The 17,665-nt window shown below is 46.2% G+C and overlaps 1 protein-coding gene across 1 annotated transcript; it reads left to right on the top strand.

The window, feature by feature from the left end:
- The first annotated feature begins 392 nt into the window (after positions 1-392).
- LOC123100376 (classical arabinogalactan protein 4) lies at positions 393-1,033 on the top strand. Its single transcript, XM_044522313.1, has one exon. The coding sequence runs from the start codon at positions 508-510 to the stop codon at positions 877-879; it is 372 nt and encodes a 123-aa protein (XP_044378248.1). The 5' UTR covers positions 393-507; the 3' UTR covers positions 880-1,033.
- The last annotated feature ends 16,632 nt before the right edge of the window (positions 1,034-17,665 follow it).

Below are 17,665 nucleotides of genomic sequence, written 5' to 3'. Positions count from 1 at the left end.
TTTGAATGAAAAAAAAAACCGTCCACGGACTACCAAACGTATACGTGATTCAGCAGCTGACTCCAAGCCTCAACAGAAAAACGGTACTATGTCCAATCTTGACGTTGTTGACGCAACGTGTCGCAAAACTAGTCGTTGGACCTTCCCCTGGTTTTACTATGTCCAATGTTGACGTTGGAGGCTGCCCACGACGCGGTGCCGCTGCGTGAAGGAAGGGATCAACTTTGCGCGGCGCCGTCCCCGCGCGCCGAGATCTCCACCTGCAACGCTGACAGCCTGCTCTCACGCGTCGTCGCTGCCCATGACGACAGCCTCACACTCGAACGTTACAGCTGTTGCCTACCTTAACCGACAGTCGGAATCGCCTAAGCATTTCTCTATAAATATCCTCCCATCCCACCTCACAACCCGCAGCTCAAGTACAGCTTCTGCAATCTACAGAGAGCCTAAGCATCCACACTCTATCATCTCATCACCTCTCCAAATCACCATCAGCACAGCTACCAGATGGCTCTCCTCGCCGTCGCCGCCGCCATCATCGCCCTCCTCGCCGTCGCCGCCGCCGCGCAGGGCCCCATGCCGGCACCCAGGATGGCCCCGCTCCCCGCACCTCCGGCAAGGTCTCCAACCAATGCTCCTGCGCCGCTCGCCACCCCGCCCACCGCCGCGTCGCCGTCCCCGATGGCCTCTCCCCCGGCCCCGCCCACCGACGCACCGACCGATGCTCCCTCTGCGATGACGCCGTCCGCGGTCTCCGCGACGCCCTCCGGCGCCCCCAGCGGTGCCCCCACAGGCACTCCCGCAAACTCTGCCGTGTACTCATCCGCCGCCAGCTTCGTCGCAGTGGCCGGAGCGGTCGCCGCCGCCATCGTTTTCTAGATGCAGCGACGACTATGCTACTCTGCTTGGTGTTGTCTATACAGTTTCATTGTCTCTGAGATTCTTTGTTATAGACGGAGGAAAGGTTACACGACATTGCGATGTAATCTTGTGACGAGATTATTATATGAATATAAAATTCTTTCATTTGTTACTTCTTATTGCCCTGTAACAGATGTGAATTTTCCTTTTCAGCTTAGTTTCTGATATACTGCAGGCTACAAATTCAATTCAGCATAATTCTTACCAGCTACTTTGTTCTAGCATGTTTGTCAAACGACATTTTAGCATGTTCTTCTCAGGGTAGTTCTCTGATTTGTACTAGTGTAAGATTGGGGAAAATCAGCATCAACGACTGTAGAACACAGGAAACTGACCGTTTTTAGATGATTCGAAAATCAAATTTGTCTATCATGTGAACAGTATTTTCCACGTAAAATGATAAAAGAAATACCGAAGAGCTCAACTACAGAATGAGGGGTGAAAATACTTCGGTTTCTTACTTGTGCCACTTACTTTCTGTAACGATGATTGCCCCGCATATCTGATGAGAAGATCCGGTTACAAAATTCCAAAGCTTATATCCCAATTTATAATTAGTCATGCACAATCTATGTTGTATATATTTTCTCCTATCCAGCATCTTATTTTGAAGTGACAACGGTCACATTATAACCTCAAGGGATTTTTATTTCTGTGCCCCTGATTCGTTAGTTGTATTCATTCATCCCCACACTGTTAACTTTTGCACACTTTTCTCCACTCCCTTGCCCGAAACCCTCAGAACAGGTTAAAACGGACGTTGCCGTCGGGTCAATGCATTTGACCGTTAAATCTGACGAGTGGGCCCGCATAGGGCCGAGTCCACCTTTGACCGTTTACCCGTATAGTGGTTTCATATGCTGACCGTACAGTAGTATTCGTATACGTGGGCGCATGCAACTGACCGCGGTCGTGGGGTAGCACGTGTCCATAGGACATGCCCGAAACGTCCCATCGTATAAAGAGGGGCAACCACCTCCATCGCCCCTACCATTTTCCCCCAAATCCCCTCCTTGCCGCATCGTCTTCCTCTCCCCACCGGCGTCGTCTCGCTCTTCTCCACTGCCTCCACCGCACCGCCTCGCTCTCCCCCACCGCATCCTTTTCCTCACCTTCATCGCCTCCATCTGTCCGATGACGGAAGCTCGTGGTGACACCAACGCAGCGCCCGGAGATGTAGTGGAGCTGCAGGGCGCGGTGACCGCGGATGAAGTGAAGGACGTTGGCGGTGTCCACGGCGGTGCGGGGAAACTCGCAACCGCTGCGGATGTGGAGAAGGAGGTGGCGGGCTTCGCGCTGCCGGAGTAGAAGGTGACGGCGTCGAGCGACGCAGTCCATCCCGATACCCCTGATGCGCAGCCTGGCGAGGAGCAGGAGGTATTTGCACTTGCTTGTTAGTTGCAATATTTAGGATATTAGCTTGTAGAGTTAGTTGCATTGGTTAGATTGTGATTCATACGGTAGTACAGATGGTCAGAGTAGTTGGTTTGATGGATGGGTCGGGGTTTTCTGTATGAGGGGGATGGGGGGTTTTTGTACTAGGGTTTGTTGGATTACATTTGTTGCAAAAATGCTAGATAGATCTGTATGAGAGATAGGGATCTCTGTGCTTCAATGCTACACAGATGTATGCTTATTAGATTTGTTTTTAATGCTCACAGATTGAGTTTTTTAATGCTACAGACATGTATGCTTATTAGATTGGGTCCCTATTAGATTTGTTTTTGAATGCTACGCAGATTGGGGTTTTGAATATCATATGGCCAAATGGAATCCATTGATTAAGAAGTTATTTGATTCATTAGTATATAAATTTGTCCACAATATGTAGTTAGATTAGCTCTGTTGTTCAATGTGTGTATGAGAATGGAAAATGCAAATAGGATCATAGTATATTAGCCCTATGATCAATGTGTCATGTGTGCATATCTAAATTTTTAATTAGCTTCTGTATTTACTTGTGATGGATGTAATTGTATATTCAGGAGGATGGTGGTTGGGGGGGGGGGAGAGGAAGCTGGCCCAGTACGACCCGTACGATCCAGAGTATAGTGACGACGAAGAATATGAGGTAAGCCTACATGAAATTTAGATTGTTCATTTAGTTTCTTTGATATGGTGTATATGAATCTATAATGTATTAATGTAATCTAATATTTTTAAGAAGTTGATCCCCACTACTACCAATTCTCTCAACATGCACACTGTCCACATCAGCATTCACATGAGGAATTCTTAATATGCATGACACGTCAGCACCCAGTCTCAACCTCTCTATAGGTTGTCTCTCACGAAAAAAAACATCTTTCCCGAGGCAGTCGTTGAAGGCCAGCAGGTGCAGCCATCTCTCGCTAAAAAAGAACGGGACAACCTTTTCCATGTTTCCTGCCGATTCACTTCTTTCCCCACTTCATCTTCTCCACCGTATCCCCTCCCTGATCTCCACTATCCTTCTGCAACCCTCTGTTTCCTATCCATAATGCCCCCCTGCATCCCTATGCATCTAGGGAAACACTTTGTGTCTATCATCAAATCTGATCCCAACTCCTTATCTCATTGCCTTTGTTATTGAGTTCTTATGGCAACTTAGGACATTGTTGTCCACCTCCTGTACAAGATTGACGCCGTCAACCGCAAGATGGATCATCGCACCTACATAATCGGAGTTTGTTGATCTACCTCCTGTACAGGATCTGGGCCGTCAACCCCAAGATGGATCACTATGTGAAAAGTATTGGATGGTTGAATATTGTGTTGTTGTATGTTGTATTGATCTAACCCTCATATGGGGTATATATAGAATACATGAGGGGTAGAGCTTGGAGTCCAAGACAAATTATACATGGTTTAAACCTATTCGATCTCTAATCTTTACCTCTATCTTTAAACCCAAATTATATTCTAACACCCCCCTCAATCGTAGCGGGAGTGAAGCGGACGATTAAGACTGAATTTGAAGTCTTGCGCTTCCGTCGTCTTCACCGCTGCGCCATCATCATCTGCGTCTCTGATGGGTAGGCACCTAGGGCGGCGACTGCGTCCCCTTCTGGTGCTTCCTCGTCTCTCCTCTATTCGCTCCCGCAGTCACAGTGGGAGTGGCGTGGACGCTGGTGACGACGCGGATGCTGTTGACTGGAGTTGTTGCCGATGTGCTGCTATAGACCAAGTGTCGTGGATTTGTCACGACAGATGTCCTAGTGAAAGGACTTAGTCATGAGGCCAACACATCTATGTGGTATCTTGAGAGGGGTTGATCGGGATGAGAGACGCGAGGCGGATCAACACACAAGACGAGGATTTAGACAGCTTCGGGCCCCGGGAAACATCATCCGGTAATAGCCCTACATGATGTTTGTGGCTAGGTCTCATTATGCTCATGAGGGAGTCGCCGCATAAGTCGGCTCCCCTTTAGTTGTGTCTAGCCTTAGCGATTATTTTCTGTCCCTCTTGGGGTGCCCTGCCCCTCCTTATATATGTTGAAGGGGCGGGTTACATGACTAGTACTAGTAGGATTAGGATTACTCTTTACAAGTGGAGTCCTAGTCTTGCTTCCTTTATAGGAGAATATTCCTTATGCCTTTCCTCTTAAGCCAGCCCACCATAACATGAGCCGGCCTTCTGGGCCTTGGGCCTTGTCATCCATCTGAAACACCCGCTGGGTCACCAATGAGTCTTCAGACTCGTGAGCCGCCAGACACGTGAGTCGCCAATCCTCCGGCGGGTTACCAATGAAACGCCAAGTCCCAGCCGGGTCATATATCCGGCCGGGTCATATCGCGGGGTATATCCCCGACATTAGCCCCCAGTTTAGCTTGGATTTATCCATGGTAAACTTATCCTGCAAAACAAGACCAACTTTGATAGATTATACGCCGGGTCGAAGGTTCTTCTAAGTCGGCACTTGATCATCGTTAAGTCCTTGTCATTTCCTTGTTGATATATACATGTCCGTGATCTCATAGCCAATCTTCCTTAGTAGATATGTTTCAACTTTGTCAATGCAAAAAATCCAGATACTTCTTTTGAAAAATCCGGGTCAACAGGCCAGCTTCAGAGTCAATTTGCTGACATTGGTCTCTTGTTGAGAAATATTGTAAGAGATAATCCACTTGAGTCGGCTTCCAAAGCGCCGGCTAAAAAAATATTGGTCTTGAAATACTCATCTAATTTTCAGCTGGCTTAAAGATGTAAAACTTGCCATTTATGATTACCAAAATTGCCGGGTTATAAACTGATAATGCCGAGTCATAATTGTTGCTGACGCCCGGTCATGTTTGTTGGTGACGCCGGGTAATGTTTGTTGCAGACACCGGGTCAATCTGGTTTGCTCAAAACTGAGAATTTGAAGATATTTCTCCCTTATATCCATATTACATGTAGCCCCCAAGTCTTGAGCAGAGCAAAGTGATGACTTAAGACTTGCTTCAATATAAATGTTGCAACCTTTGAAGAAATCCAGGTTGTTCATCTCAATCACTAGTCAAAAACTGAATATTCCACATATGTAGCCCCCAAGTGCCGGGTTGTCATGCTTGCAGCAACCTGGGATTTGTAATTGCCTTATACTCATGAAAATTTCAACCAGTGTAGCCCCCAAGGGCCGGGTCATTATGCAATAATGAGCAGGGACTTTGTAGATATGATCATGTAAACTTGAGCAGCAACGTGTAGCCCCCAAGGGCCGGCTCAGTAAGATAATATTGAGCTGGGACTTTATATATACTTCTCTGAAAAGAACATCATATGATGTAACCCCATCATGGGGCTTGAACCCACGTCCACAAGGTTAAGAGCTTTGTGCTTTACCAACTGAGCAGTGGACCCTTCAATATAATGGAATAAGGCTTGTGTACCTTAAATTTTTGACAGGAACAATTGGTATCCCCCAAGTGCCGGCTCATTACAATGTGATGAGTCGGGTCTTCAACAAGGCCAATAAAAAGTAATCTTGCATTAGCCCCCAAGTGCCATGGTGCATGCTGGCAGTGACATGGGACTTGCGTATTTGATGTCATCTCAATTTGAATAATGTAGCCCCCAAGTGTCGGGTTGTAAACCTGCAGTGACTCGGGACTATTCCTTTCATTGTAGAATAAATCATATCCATTGATAAAATAATAGCCATTGCGCTGAAGCGACTTTGAAAACCTTAATCATAATACTAGTTATTGATAACCATAATAAAAATCCAGCCATGTTAGCTATTAAAGATTTGAATAATATAACCTGGTTTGAAAACCGATTCTTGCAATATAAACCAGTATATCCATGCACACATGATACATGCTATGATGATGTAATGATGATGCAATGTATGATGCAATATATGATGATGTATGTGTATGATGCAATGTATGATGATGTATGTGTATGATGACAGAATACTTCAATGAAACTAGCCTGAGCCACTGGAGTATCCTCGCATTCTGTAACCGGCTCTCATAGGACCCAATCGATGTTTGAACCTGGATAAGTTCAGATATGACAATCAAGAGTACACGAGGTCGGAGTAGCATCAAGCAAATAGGCAGGTTTAACCAAGTTTCAATGAAGGCGGCTTTAGCAGCCTGGATCTATCCTGACTATCTGTAAGCCATGCTCTCACATGACAGCCGGCGTTTTAACCTTAGCAAGCTCAAATCTTTGGTCGAATACGCCGTAAAAGATTGATTGCTAAGAGTTCGGCGGGTCAATCAGGATGACCTGATGGAGTTGAAGCAACTGGTATACAGGTAGGATGACCCGGAAAGGTTATGTCCTCTTTGGTCGAATACGCCTATGTTTGAACAAGATAACCTGGTCAAGAGGGTAGTAACGCTATGTTCTTTTTGGTCGAATACGCCTATGTTTGAACAGGAAGCCCCCAAGTGACATACTGACAAGTTGTGCTCGTCAGGGACCTATGTTTGAGCTGTGTTGTGCATCCAACTCTCTTTGGTCCCTGTAATTTGGGCATCAAGCCTCCAAGTGATTTGTAATAAGGCGTGTAAGCCGGATCGGATACCCATGTTTGAACCGCGCATCATGGCAGCAGGTCCTCTTCGGCAACCTTTAATTTTCCGAGAACTCGAACTTTGCAAGAGATAAATTCTTCTTGAGCCGGAATTTTAAACCGGATATTGAGAGCTTCAAAGCCTTGTGAGACAGAGATGTCTCTTGAGCCGGATTTTAAACCGGAATCTTCATTTTGAGCCGGAAATTTTCTGACGACCTTTAAATTTTCATCAATATGACAGCAGCCTCCAGGACCGGGTTATTTTCCCTCCAATAACCCGGAGTTCTTGAATTCACTGAAACCGGCGAATTCTGCCGAGTCATGTCATTGTAGGCCCCGAGTGTTAATACGACTCGAAGAGTTGTCTTGAGATTCTCCATTTTTGACCCTGATATAAACCGGTATGAGTCATTCAACAGCTCAGTGATATAACTTGTCCTGCATTGGAGAACTTGCAAGCCAGAGTAATTGCTCTTTTAAAGAAAACAATATATAATATAAAAATATAGATGGATTTCACCTGTTATGTTAAGCCAGAAATTATCCACCGCGAAGTTGATGACGACCACGGTGAAGCTGAAATCAACCACGGCCGAGTCGGCCGCGGGAGCAGACAGATGAGTCGGCCGCGGTGTTGTAAACCGGTGCGGACGAGCAAATTGTCCTCCACGTTGCAAGCCGGCGCGGACGCGTGAACCGGTCGCGAGGGCGGACGGGCGAGTCGTCCGTGGCGTTGTAAGGCGGCGTAGACGGGCGAGTCGGCTGGCGCGTTGATGTAAACTGGACCGTGACACGCCTGTCCGTGAAGCCGCATGGCGCAGCCCAACATGCATCCATGGTATAACACCACCCCTTTTTTCTTTTAATAGTCGTCTTGCGTAAAAATATTACAGGCCAGAGTAATTGTTGTCGGATGAATTAACATTTACTGATAAAATACATAGAAAAAATAACACCTGGTATTTTTTGCCGGATGAATACGGATGCTGGCGCTGGATAATGTATAGTGCTGCTTTTGTTTTTGACAGAAGAATTGATTAGTTCTCTTGTCTTCTAGTGCCTGAGGTCTCCACGTGACCTTCTCCTCCCTTTTTTCTTAAAGAAGTCCAAAACAGTGCGCACACGGTCCCTCGAACCGAGTTTCTCTTTTTCTGCTTCAAGCAGTGTGCAGCGCGAGCCGGCGGCCAGCTAGGGTGGCAAGGCTGCAGGCAGGAGCTTGCCGACCGACCGGCGGCTCAGTGCAAATCCAAGTGAATGGCGGTTTGAGAACGGCGATGGGTTGTGGCGATAGGACTGGCTCAACCCGGTAGCGGAGACGGCTGATCGGGGTCAACTGTCGTGGATTTGTCACGGCAGATGTCCTAGTGTGAGGACTTAGCCGTGAGACCAATGCATCTATGTGGTAGCTTGAGAGGGGTAAATCGGGATCGTGGCCGCGGATGAGAACCGGCAACTCTGCGGAGACGGCGCTCATGGCCCACTCCAGCAGTGGCGACTTGAGGCAGAGGTGAGACGGCTCGCGTACTGCGGCGACGGGTTGGAAACAGCAGCTCGAGCCGTGTGAAGCCGGCAACTTAAAACAACGCCGCGGTAGCTCTTGAACAGCGCTGTAGCAGAAGCGGAGGCAAGGTTGCTCTTGCATGCATATTCCGATCGACCTTATCCGATCCAATGGATCTTTTCCTTGCCTTGCTAATGGTGTGACGTTTCTTCATATGCATATGCTCTGTACGTGTCCATCTCTTCAATTTTGCGGAGCCACAGCTTATAACTTTCTTTCTGAAAAACAGCGGTCGGCTCAAACGGAGAGTAGGAGGCAGAGCTCGACGGGGGCGGCTTTGGCGCGGGAGGACCAGTGGTGGTGCTCGAGGCAATGCTGGCATGGCGCACACGCGGTCGACGGCGTCCGACGATTCAGCGTGCGATAGCTGAGGCAGCCCGTGGCGGCGAGACCCGGCAGGGGCATCGCAAAGTGATGAAGCCAGCGGGAGGCTCAACCCAGCAAGGAGGCGACTCAGCAGGGCCGACACGGAATTCGAGGCGGAGGCAGAGTCCGGCGAGTGGGCGGCGGTTTGGCAGAGGCCGGCGGAAGCGGCTACTTGGGGCCAGCAGTTCCAAGGCGGACGAAGTTGGCGGCTCACGGGCGGCGGCCGGACGGACACAAGCCGGAGGCGCGGGGCGGCATCTCTAGCGGCGGCTCAACGGATGCAGCCAGGCGGCTCAGAAGTGGACGACGGAGGCGGCCAGCTCGGAGGTCACGTCGGGCGCCCATGAAGCGAGGTCACACAGGTGGAAGCCGCTCCCGAGTCGTGGTCGGTTGGATGAACCCACGTCCGTTCCCGAGTCGTAACCAGTTGAACAGACCAGGTCGTGGCCTTCTCCCTGTGGTAATCAAAAAACTTGCTGGATATGGCAGAGGGTCACGGCGTGGGAGCCAATGCCCGGCGAGCAAGACGAGTTCTCATGGTCCTGGGATGCGAGTGGGAAGTTCTCGGTGCGCTCAGCGTATGCAGGCAGGTTTTGGGGTCGGGAAGTGGTGCCCACGGCAAAGCTGACCTGGAAATGCAGGGCACCGTCGCAATGCCGCTTCTTTGCATGGTTTGCCCTGAAAAACAGGTGTTGGACTTCAGATAGGCTCGCGAGGAGAGGGCTACCGCACCAATCAGCCCGTCCGTTATGTGATCAGGAACCGGGGACTTTAAACCATGTGCTGCTCATATGCGTTTTTGCCAGGACAGTGTGGGCAGTGGTTGGAGAGGCACTGGGTAAGATTGGTTGGGGGCCAAACCATGAGGATGAGCTAGGAGAGTGGATGTGTGCCAAGAAAGGAAACGACTACCTCGGCACCAAGGACATACATACTATGTTGTTACTGGTCATGTGGGAGCTATGGAAGCATCGCAATGCAATCGTGTTTGACGGCGCGTCACCTTCGGTGGAGAGGCTCATGGACAAGATCAAATCCGAGTGCGCGTTATGGGCATCAGCGGGGCTGATCAAAGGAAAGTTGGAGGGGTTCCTGGATGGATTACATAGGTGGATGAATAGGGAGGAGTAGGATGTGTGGATGTAAGTGGAGTGTGTACGTGTTGTAAGGCCGTACAAGCTTGTAATGTAACTGTGGAGGCATGCTTTTCCCTTCTTCTTTAATATATGATATGCACACTCGTGCATATTCGAGAAAAAAAACTTGCTAGACAAATTACTCCTCCCAAAAAATCTGAGCTTTTACATGGACGGTACTCAAGTACTACTTGGTAGACCACTTTATACGAACAGTAGCAATGGAGTAGTACTATAGTAGTATTGCCTCGGGGCTTGACCCTTGCTCACACACGCGCTTTGATACAGATTGATCTGACATGGCGTACGGCTGCAGCACAATTCCTGTCGGTCTCGGCGACACGCGACTGTAGCCGCAAAAAATTAATCTTCTATTCGGTTTCGACGAATCACGTTGTATCGGCAATGCCAAACCCTAAATTCCTTTTAACCCTATATATGTGTCGCCGCTGAATACTTTTCCACGCTGGCTCTTCTTAATCCGGTCAACTGCGAGCTTCTCGATCCCAGGAAGAGATCCCTTCAAGAACTCAACACCACCGTGCGCGTGCCCCATGGTGGGCGCCAACTGTCGTGGATTTGTCACGACAGATGTCCTAGTGTGAGGACTTAGTCATGAAGCCAACACATCTATGTGGTAGCTTGAGAGGGGTTGATCGGGATGAGAGACGCGAGGCGGATCAACACACAAGACGAGGATTTAGACAGCTTCGGGCCCCGAGAAACATCATCCGGTAATAGCCCTACATACTGTTTGTGGTTAGGTCTCATTATGCTCATGCGGGAGTCGCCGCATAAGCCGGCTCCCCTTTAGTTGTGTCTAGCCTTGGAGATTATTTTCTGTCCCTCTTGGGGTGCCCTGCCTCTCCTTATATATGTTGAAGGGGCGGGTGTTGGGGAACATAGTAATTTCAAAAATTTCCTACGCACACGCAAAATCATGGTGATGCATAGCAACGAGAGGGGAGAGTGTTGTCTACGTACCCTCGTAGACCGTAAGCGGAAGCGTTATATCAACGCGGTTGATTTAGTCGTACATCTTCACGATCCGACCGATCCAAGTACCGAAAGCACGACACCTCCGAGTTCTGCACACATTCGGCTCGGTGACGTCCTCGCCTTCTCGATCCAGCAATGAGGGGCGAGGTAGTAGATGAGTTCCGGCAGCACGACGGTGTGGTGACGGTGTTGGTGAAGAACAATCTTCGCAGGGCTTCGCCTAAGCACTACGAAAACTATGACGGAGGATAAACTAGAGGAGACCGGGTTGCCGGCACACAGCTTGGTGTTTCTTGATGTATCTTGGGTGCTAGCCCTACCCCTCTATTTATATGTTGAGCCTTGTGGTCGAAACTTGGAGTAAAAGCCTCCACAAAGTCGGTTTCACCCGAAAGGCAAGAGTCCTTCTTGGACTCCAGGGCCAGATGCCAGGGTTCCCGGCGTCTGGACCCAGACACCAGGGACCCTGGCGTCTGGCCCCTGGACTTTGCAAAACTTCCTTTTGCGCTTTCCAAAAACCTCGTGGGCTTTCCCCTTTGGCCCAGATAAAGTGTTCTCGTGCCCAAATATTTCGGGAAACATCCGGAACCCCTTCCGATGGATTCCGGAACATTTCCGGAGATCAAACACTACTATCCACATATCAATCTTTACTTCCGGACCATTGCGGAGTTCCTCGTCATATCTGTGATCTCATCCAAAACTCCGAACAACATTCGGTCACCAACATACATAACTCATAGTACTATATCGTCAACGAACGTTAAGCGTGCGGACCTTACGGGTTCGAGAACTATGTAGACATGACCGAGACACCTCTCTTGTCAATAACCAATAACGGGACCTGGATGCCCATATTGGCTCCTACATATTCTACGAAGATCTTTATTGGTCAGACCGCATAACAACATACGTTGTTCCCTTTGTCATCAGTATGTTACTTGCCCGAGATTCGATCGTAGGTATCTCAATACCTAGTTCAATCTCGTTACCGGCAAGTCTCTTTAGTCGTTCCGTAATACATCATCCCGCAACTAACTCATTAGTTGCAATGCTTGCAAGGCTTATAGTGATGTGCATTACCAAGTGGGCCCAGAGATACCTCTCCGACAATCGGAGTGACAAATCCTAATCTCGAAATACGCCAACCCAACAAGTACCTTTGGAGACACCTGTAGAGCACCTTTATAATCACCCTGTTATGTTGTGACGTTTGGTAGCACACAAAGTGTTCCTCCGGTAAATGGGAGTTGCATAATCTCATAGTCATAGGAACATGTATAAGTCATGAAGAAAGCAATAGCAACATACTAAACGATCGAGTGCTAAGCTAACGGAATGGGTCAAGTCAATCACATCATTCTCCTAATTATGTGATCCCATTAATCAAATGACAACTCATGTCAATGGCTAGGAAACTTAACCATCTTTGATTAACGAGCTAGTCAAGTAGAGGCATACTAGTGACACTTTGTTTGTCTATGTATTCACACATGTATTATGTTTCCGGTTAATACAATTCGAGCATGAATAATAAACATTTATCATGAAAGAAGGAAATAAATAATAACTTTATTATTGCCTCTAGGGCATATTTCCTTCAGTCTCCCACTTGCACTAGAGTCAATAATCTAGATCACATTGCCATGTGATTTAACATCAATAGTTCACATCACCATGTGATTAACACCCATAGTTCACATCGTCACGTGACCAACACCCAAAGGGTTTACTAGAGTCAATAATCTAGTTCACATCGCTACGTGATTAACACCCAAAGAGTACTAAGGTGTGATCATGTTTTGCTTGTGAGAGAAGCTTAGTCAACGGGTCTGCCATATTCAGATCCGTATGTATTTTGCAAATTTCTATGTCTACAATGCTCTGCACGGAGCTACTTTAGCTAATTGCTCTCACTTTCAATATGTATCCAGATGAAGACTTAGAGCCATCTTGATCAGTGCCAAAACTTGTATCGACGTAACCCTTTACGACGAACCTTTTGTCACCTCCATAATCGAGAAACATATCCTTATTCCACTAAGGATAATTTTGACCGCTGTCCAGTGATCTACTCCTAGATCACTATTGCACTCCCTTGACAAAATCAGTGTAGGGTATACAATAGATTTGGTACACATCATGGCATACTTTATAGAACCTATGGCTGAGGCATAGGGAATGACTTTCATTCTCTTTCTATCTTCTGCCGTTGTCGGGTTTTGAGTCTTACTCAATTTCACACCTTGGACCACAGGCAAGAACTCTTTCTTTGACTGTTCCATTTTGAACTACTTCAAAATCTTGTCAAGGTATGTACTCATTGAAAAACTTATCAAGCGTCTTGATCTATCTCTATAGATCTTGATGCTCAATATGTAAGCAGCTTCACTGTGGTCTTTCTTTGAAAAACTCCTTTCAAACACTCCTTTATGCTTTGCATAATAATTCTACATTATTTCCGATCAACAATATGTCATTTACATATACTTATCAGAAATGTTGTAGTGCTCCCAGTCACTTTCTTATAAATACAGGCTTCTCCAAAAGTCTGTACAAAACCAAATGCTTTGATCACACTATCAAAGCGTTTATTCCAACTCCGAGAGGCTTGCACCAGTCCATAAATGGATCGCTGGAGCTTTCACACTCTGTTAGCTCCCTTTGGACCGACAAAACCTTCCGGTTGCATCATATACAACTCTTCTTCCAGAAATCCATTCAGGAATGCAGTTTTTACATCCATTTGCCAAATTTCGTAATCATAAAATGCGGCAATTGCTAACATGATTCGGACAGACTTAAACATCGCTACGGGTGAGAAGGTCTCATCGTAGTCAATCCCTTGAACTTGTCGAAAACCTTTCGCAACAAGTCAAGCTTTATAGACAGTAACATTACCGTCAGCGCCAGTCTTCTTCTTGAAGATCCATTTATTCTCAATGGCTTGCCGATCATCGGGCAAGTCAACCAAAGTCCACACTTTGTTCTCATACATGGATCCCATCTTAGATTTCATGGCCTCAAGCCATTTTGCGGAATCTGGGCTCACCATCGCTTCCTCATAGTTCGTAGGTTCGTCATGGTCAAGTAACATGACCTCCAGAATAGGATTACCGTACCACTCTGGTGCGGATCTCACTTTGGTCGACCTACGAGGTTCGGTAGTAACTTGATCTGAAGTTACATGATCATCATCATTAGCTTCCTCACTAATTGGTGTAGGAGTCACAGGAACAGATTTCTGTGATGAACTACTTTCCAATAAGGGAGTAGGTACAGTTACCTCATCAAGTTCTACTTTCCTCCCACTCACTTCTTTCGAGAGAAGCTCCTTCTCTAGAAAGGATCCATTCTTAGCAACGAATGTCTTGCCTTCGGATCTGTGATAGAAGGTGTACCCAACAGTCTCGTTTGGGTATCCTATGAAGACACATTTTTCTGATTTGGGTTTGAGCTTATCAGGATGAAACTTTTTCACATAAGCATCGCAACCCCAAACTTTAAGAAACGACAACTTTGGTTTCTTGCCAAACCACATTTCATAAGGCGTCGTCTCAACGGATTTAGATGTTGCCCTATTTAACGTGAATGCAGCTGTCTCTAATGTATAACCCCAAAACGATAGTGGTAAATCGGTAAGATACATCATAGATCGCACTATATCCAATAAAGTGCGGTTACGACGTTCGGACACACCATTACGCTGTGGTGTTCCAGGTGGCATGAGTTGCGAAACTATTCCGCATTGTTTTAATTGAAGACCAAACTCGTAACTCAAATATTTGTCTCCGCGATCAGATCGTAGAAACCTTATTTTCTTGTCACGGTGATTTTCCACTTCACTCTGAAATTCTTTGAACTTTTCAAATGTTTCAGACTTATGTTTCATCAAGTAGATATACCCATATCTGTTCAAATCATCTGTGAAGGTCAGAAAATAACGATACCCTCCGCGAGCCTCAACACTCATCGGATCGCATACATCAGTATGTATTATTTCCGATAAGACAGTTGCTTGCTCCATTGTTCCGGAGAACGGAGTTTTAGTCATCTTGACCATAAGGCATGGTTCGCAAGCATCAAGTGATTCATAATCAAGTGATTCCAAAATCCCATCAGCATGGAGTTTCTTCATGCGCTTTACACCAATATGACCTAGACGGCAGTGCCACAAATAAGTTGCACTATCATTATTAACTTTGCATCTTTTGGCTTCAATATTATGAATATGTGTATCACTACGATCGAGATCCAACAAACCATTTTCATTGGTGTGTATGACCATAGAAGGTTTTATTCATGTAAACAGAACAACAATTGTTCTCTAACTTAAATGAATAACTGTATTGCAATAAACATGATCGAATCATATTCATGCTCAACACAAACACCAAATAACACTTATTTAGGTTTAACACTAATCCCGAAAGTATAGGGAGTCTGCGATGATGATCATATCCATCTTGGAACCACTTCCAACACACATCGTCACTTCACCCTTAACTAGTCTCTGTTTATTCTGCAACTCCCGTTTCGAGTTACTAATCATAGCAACTGAACTAGTATCAAATACTTAGGGGTTGCTATAAACACTAGTAAAGTACACATCAATAACATGTATATCAAATATACCTTTGTTCACTTTGCCATCCTTCTTATCCGCCAAATACTTGGGGCAGTTCCGCTTCCAGTGACCAGGTCCTTTGAAGTAGAAGCACTCAATCTCAGGCTTAGGACCAGACTTGGGCTTCTTCACTTGAGCAGCAACTCACTTGCCGTTCTTCTTGAAGTTCCCCTTCTTCCCTTTGCCCTTTCTCTTGAAACTAGTGGTCTTGTCAACCATCAACACTTGATGTTTTTCTTGATTTCTACCTTCGCCGATTTTAACATCGCGAAGAGCTTGGGAATTGTTTTCGTCATCCCTTACATATTATAGTTCATCACGAAGTTCTAGTAACTTGGTGATAGTGACTAGAGAACTCTGTCAATCACTATCTTATCTGGAAGATTAACTCCCACTTGATTCAAGTGATTGTAGTACTCAGACATTCTGAGCATATGCTCACTAGCTGAGCAATTCTCCTCCATCTTGTAGGAAAAGTACTGTCAGAGGTCTCATACCTCTCGACACGGGCATGAGTATGAAATACCAATTTCAACTCTTAGAACATCTTATATGCTCTGTGGCGTTCAAAACATTTTTGAAGTCCCGGTTCTAAGCCGTAAAGCATGATGCACTGAACTATCAAGTAGTCATCATACTGAGCTTTTGTCAAACGTTCATAACGTCTGCATCTGCTCCTGCAATAGGTCTGTCACCTAGCGGTGCATCAAGGACATTATACTTCTGTGCAGCAATGAGGAAAATCCTCAGATCACGGATCCAATCCGTATCATTGCTACTAACATCTTCCAACTTAGTTTTCTCTAGGATCATATCAAAAATAAAACAGGGGAGCTAAACGCGAGCTATTGATCTACAACATAAATATGCTAATACTACCAGGACTAAGTTCATGATAAATTAAAGTTCAATTAATCATATTACTTAAGAACTCCCACTTAGATAGACATCCCTCTAATCATCTAAGTGATCACGTGATCCAAATCAACTAAACCATAACCGATTATCACGTGAAATGGAGTAGTTTTCAATGGTGAACATCTCTATGTTGATCATATCTACTATATGATTCACGCTTGACCTTTCGGTCTCAGTGTTCCTAGGCCATATCTGCATATGCTAGGCTCGTCAAGTTTAACCTTAGTATTCTGTGTGTGCAAAACTGGCTTGCACCCGTTGTAGATGGACGTAGAGCTTATCACACCCGATCATCACGTGGTGTCTGGGCACGACGAACTTTGGCAATGGTGCATACTCAGGGAGAGCACTTTTATCTTGAAATTTAGTGAGAGATCATCTTATAATGCTACCGTCAATCAAAGCAAGATAAGATGCATAAAAGATAAACATCACATGCAATCAATATAAGTGATATGATATGGCCATCATCATCTTGTGCTTGTGATCTCCATCTCCGAAGCACCGTCAAGATCACCATCGTCACCGGCACGACACCTTGATCTCCATCGTAGCATCGTTGTCGTCTCGCCAACTATTGCTTCTACGACTATCGCTACCGCTTAGTGATAAAGTAAAGCAATTACAGGGCGATTGCATTGCATACAATAAAGCGACAGCCATATGGCTCCTGCCAGTTGCCGATAACTCAGTTACAAAACATGATCATCTCATACAATAAAATATAGCATCATGCCTTGACCATATCACATCACAACATGCCCTGCAAAAACAATTTAGACGTCCTCTACTTTGTTGTTGCAAGTTTTACGTGGCTGCTACGGGCTAAGCAAGAACCGTTCTTACCTACGCATCAAAAACCACAACGATAGTTCGTCAAGTTAGTGTTGTTTTAACCTTCTCAAGGACCGGGCGTAGCCACACTCGGTTCAACTAAAGTTGGAGAAACTGACACCCGCCAGCCACCTGTGTGCAAAGCACGTCGGTAGAACAAGTCTCGCGTAAGCGTACGCGTAATGTCGGTCCGGGCCGCTTCATCCCACAATACCGCCGAACCAAAGTGTGACATGCTGGTAAGAAGTATGACTTGTATCGCCCACAACTCACTTGTGTTCTACTCGTGCATATAACATCTACGCATA

Source organism: Triticum aestivum, chromosome 4D (assembly GCF_018294505.1).
Source record: "Triticum aestivum cultivar Chinese Spring chromosome 4D, IWGSC CS RefSeq v2.1, whole genome shotgun sequence".
NCBI classification, from domain to species: Eukaryota; Viridiplantae; Streptophyta; class Magnoliopsida; order Poales; family Poaceae; genus Triticum; species Triticum aestivum.
Note: the sequence above shows the minus strand (reverse complement) of the source record. Positions and strands in the feature narration are given on the sequence as shown.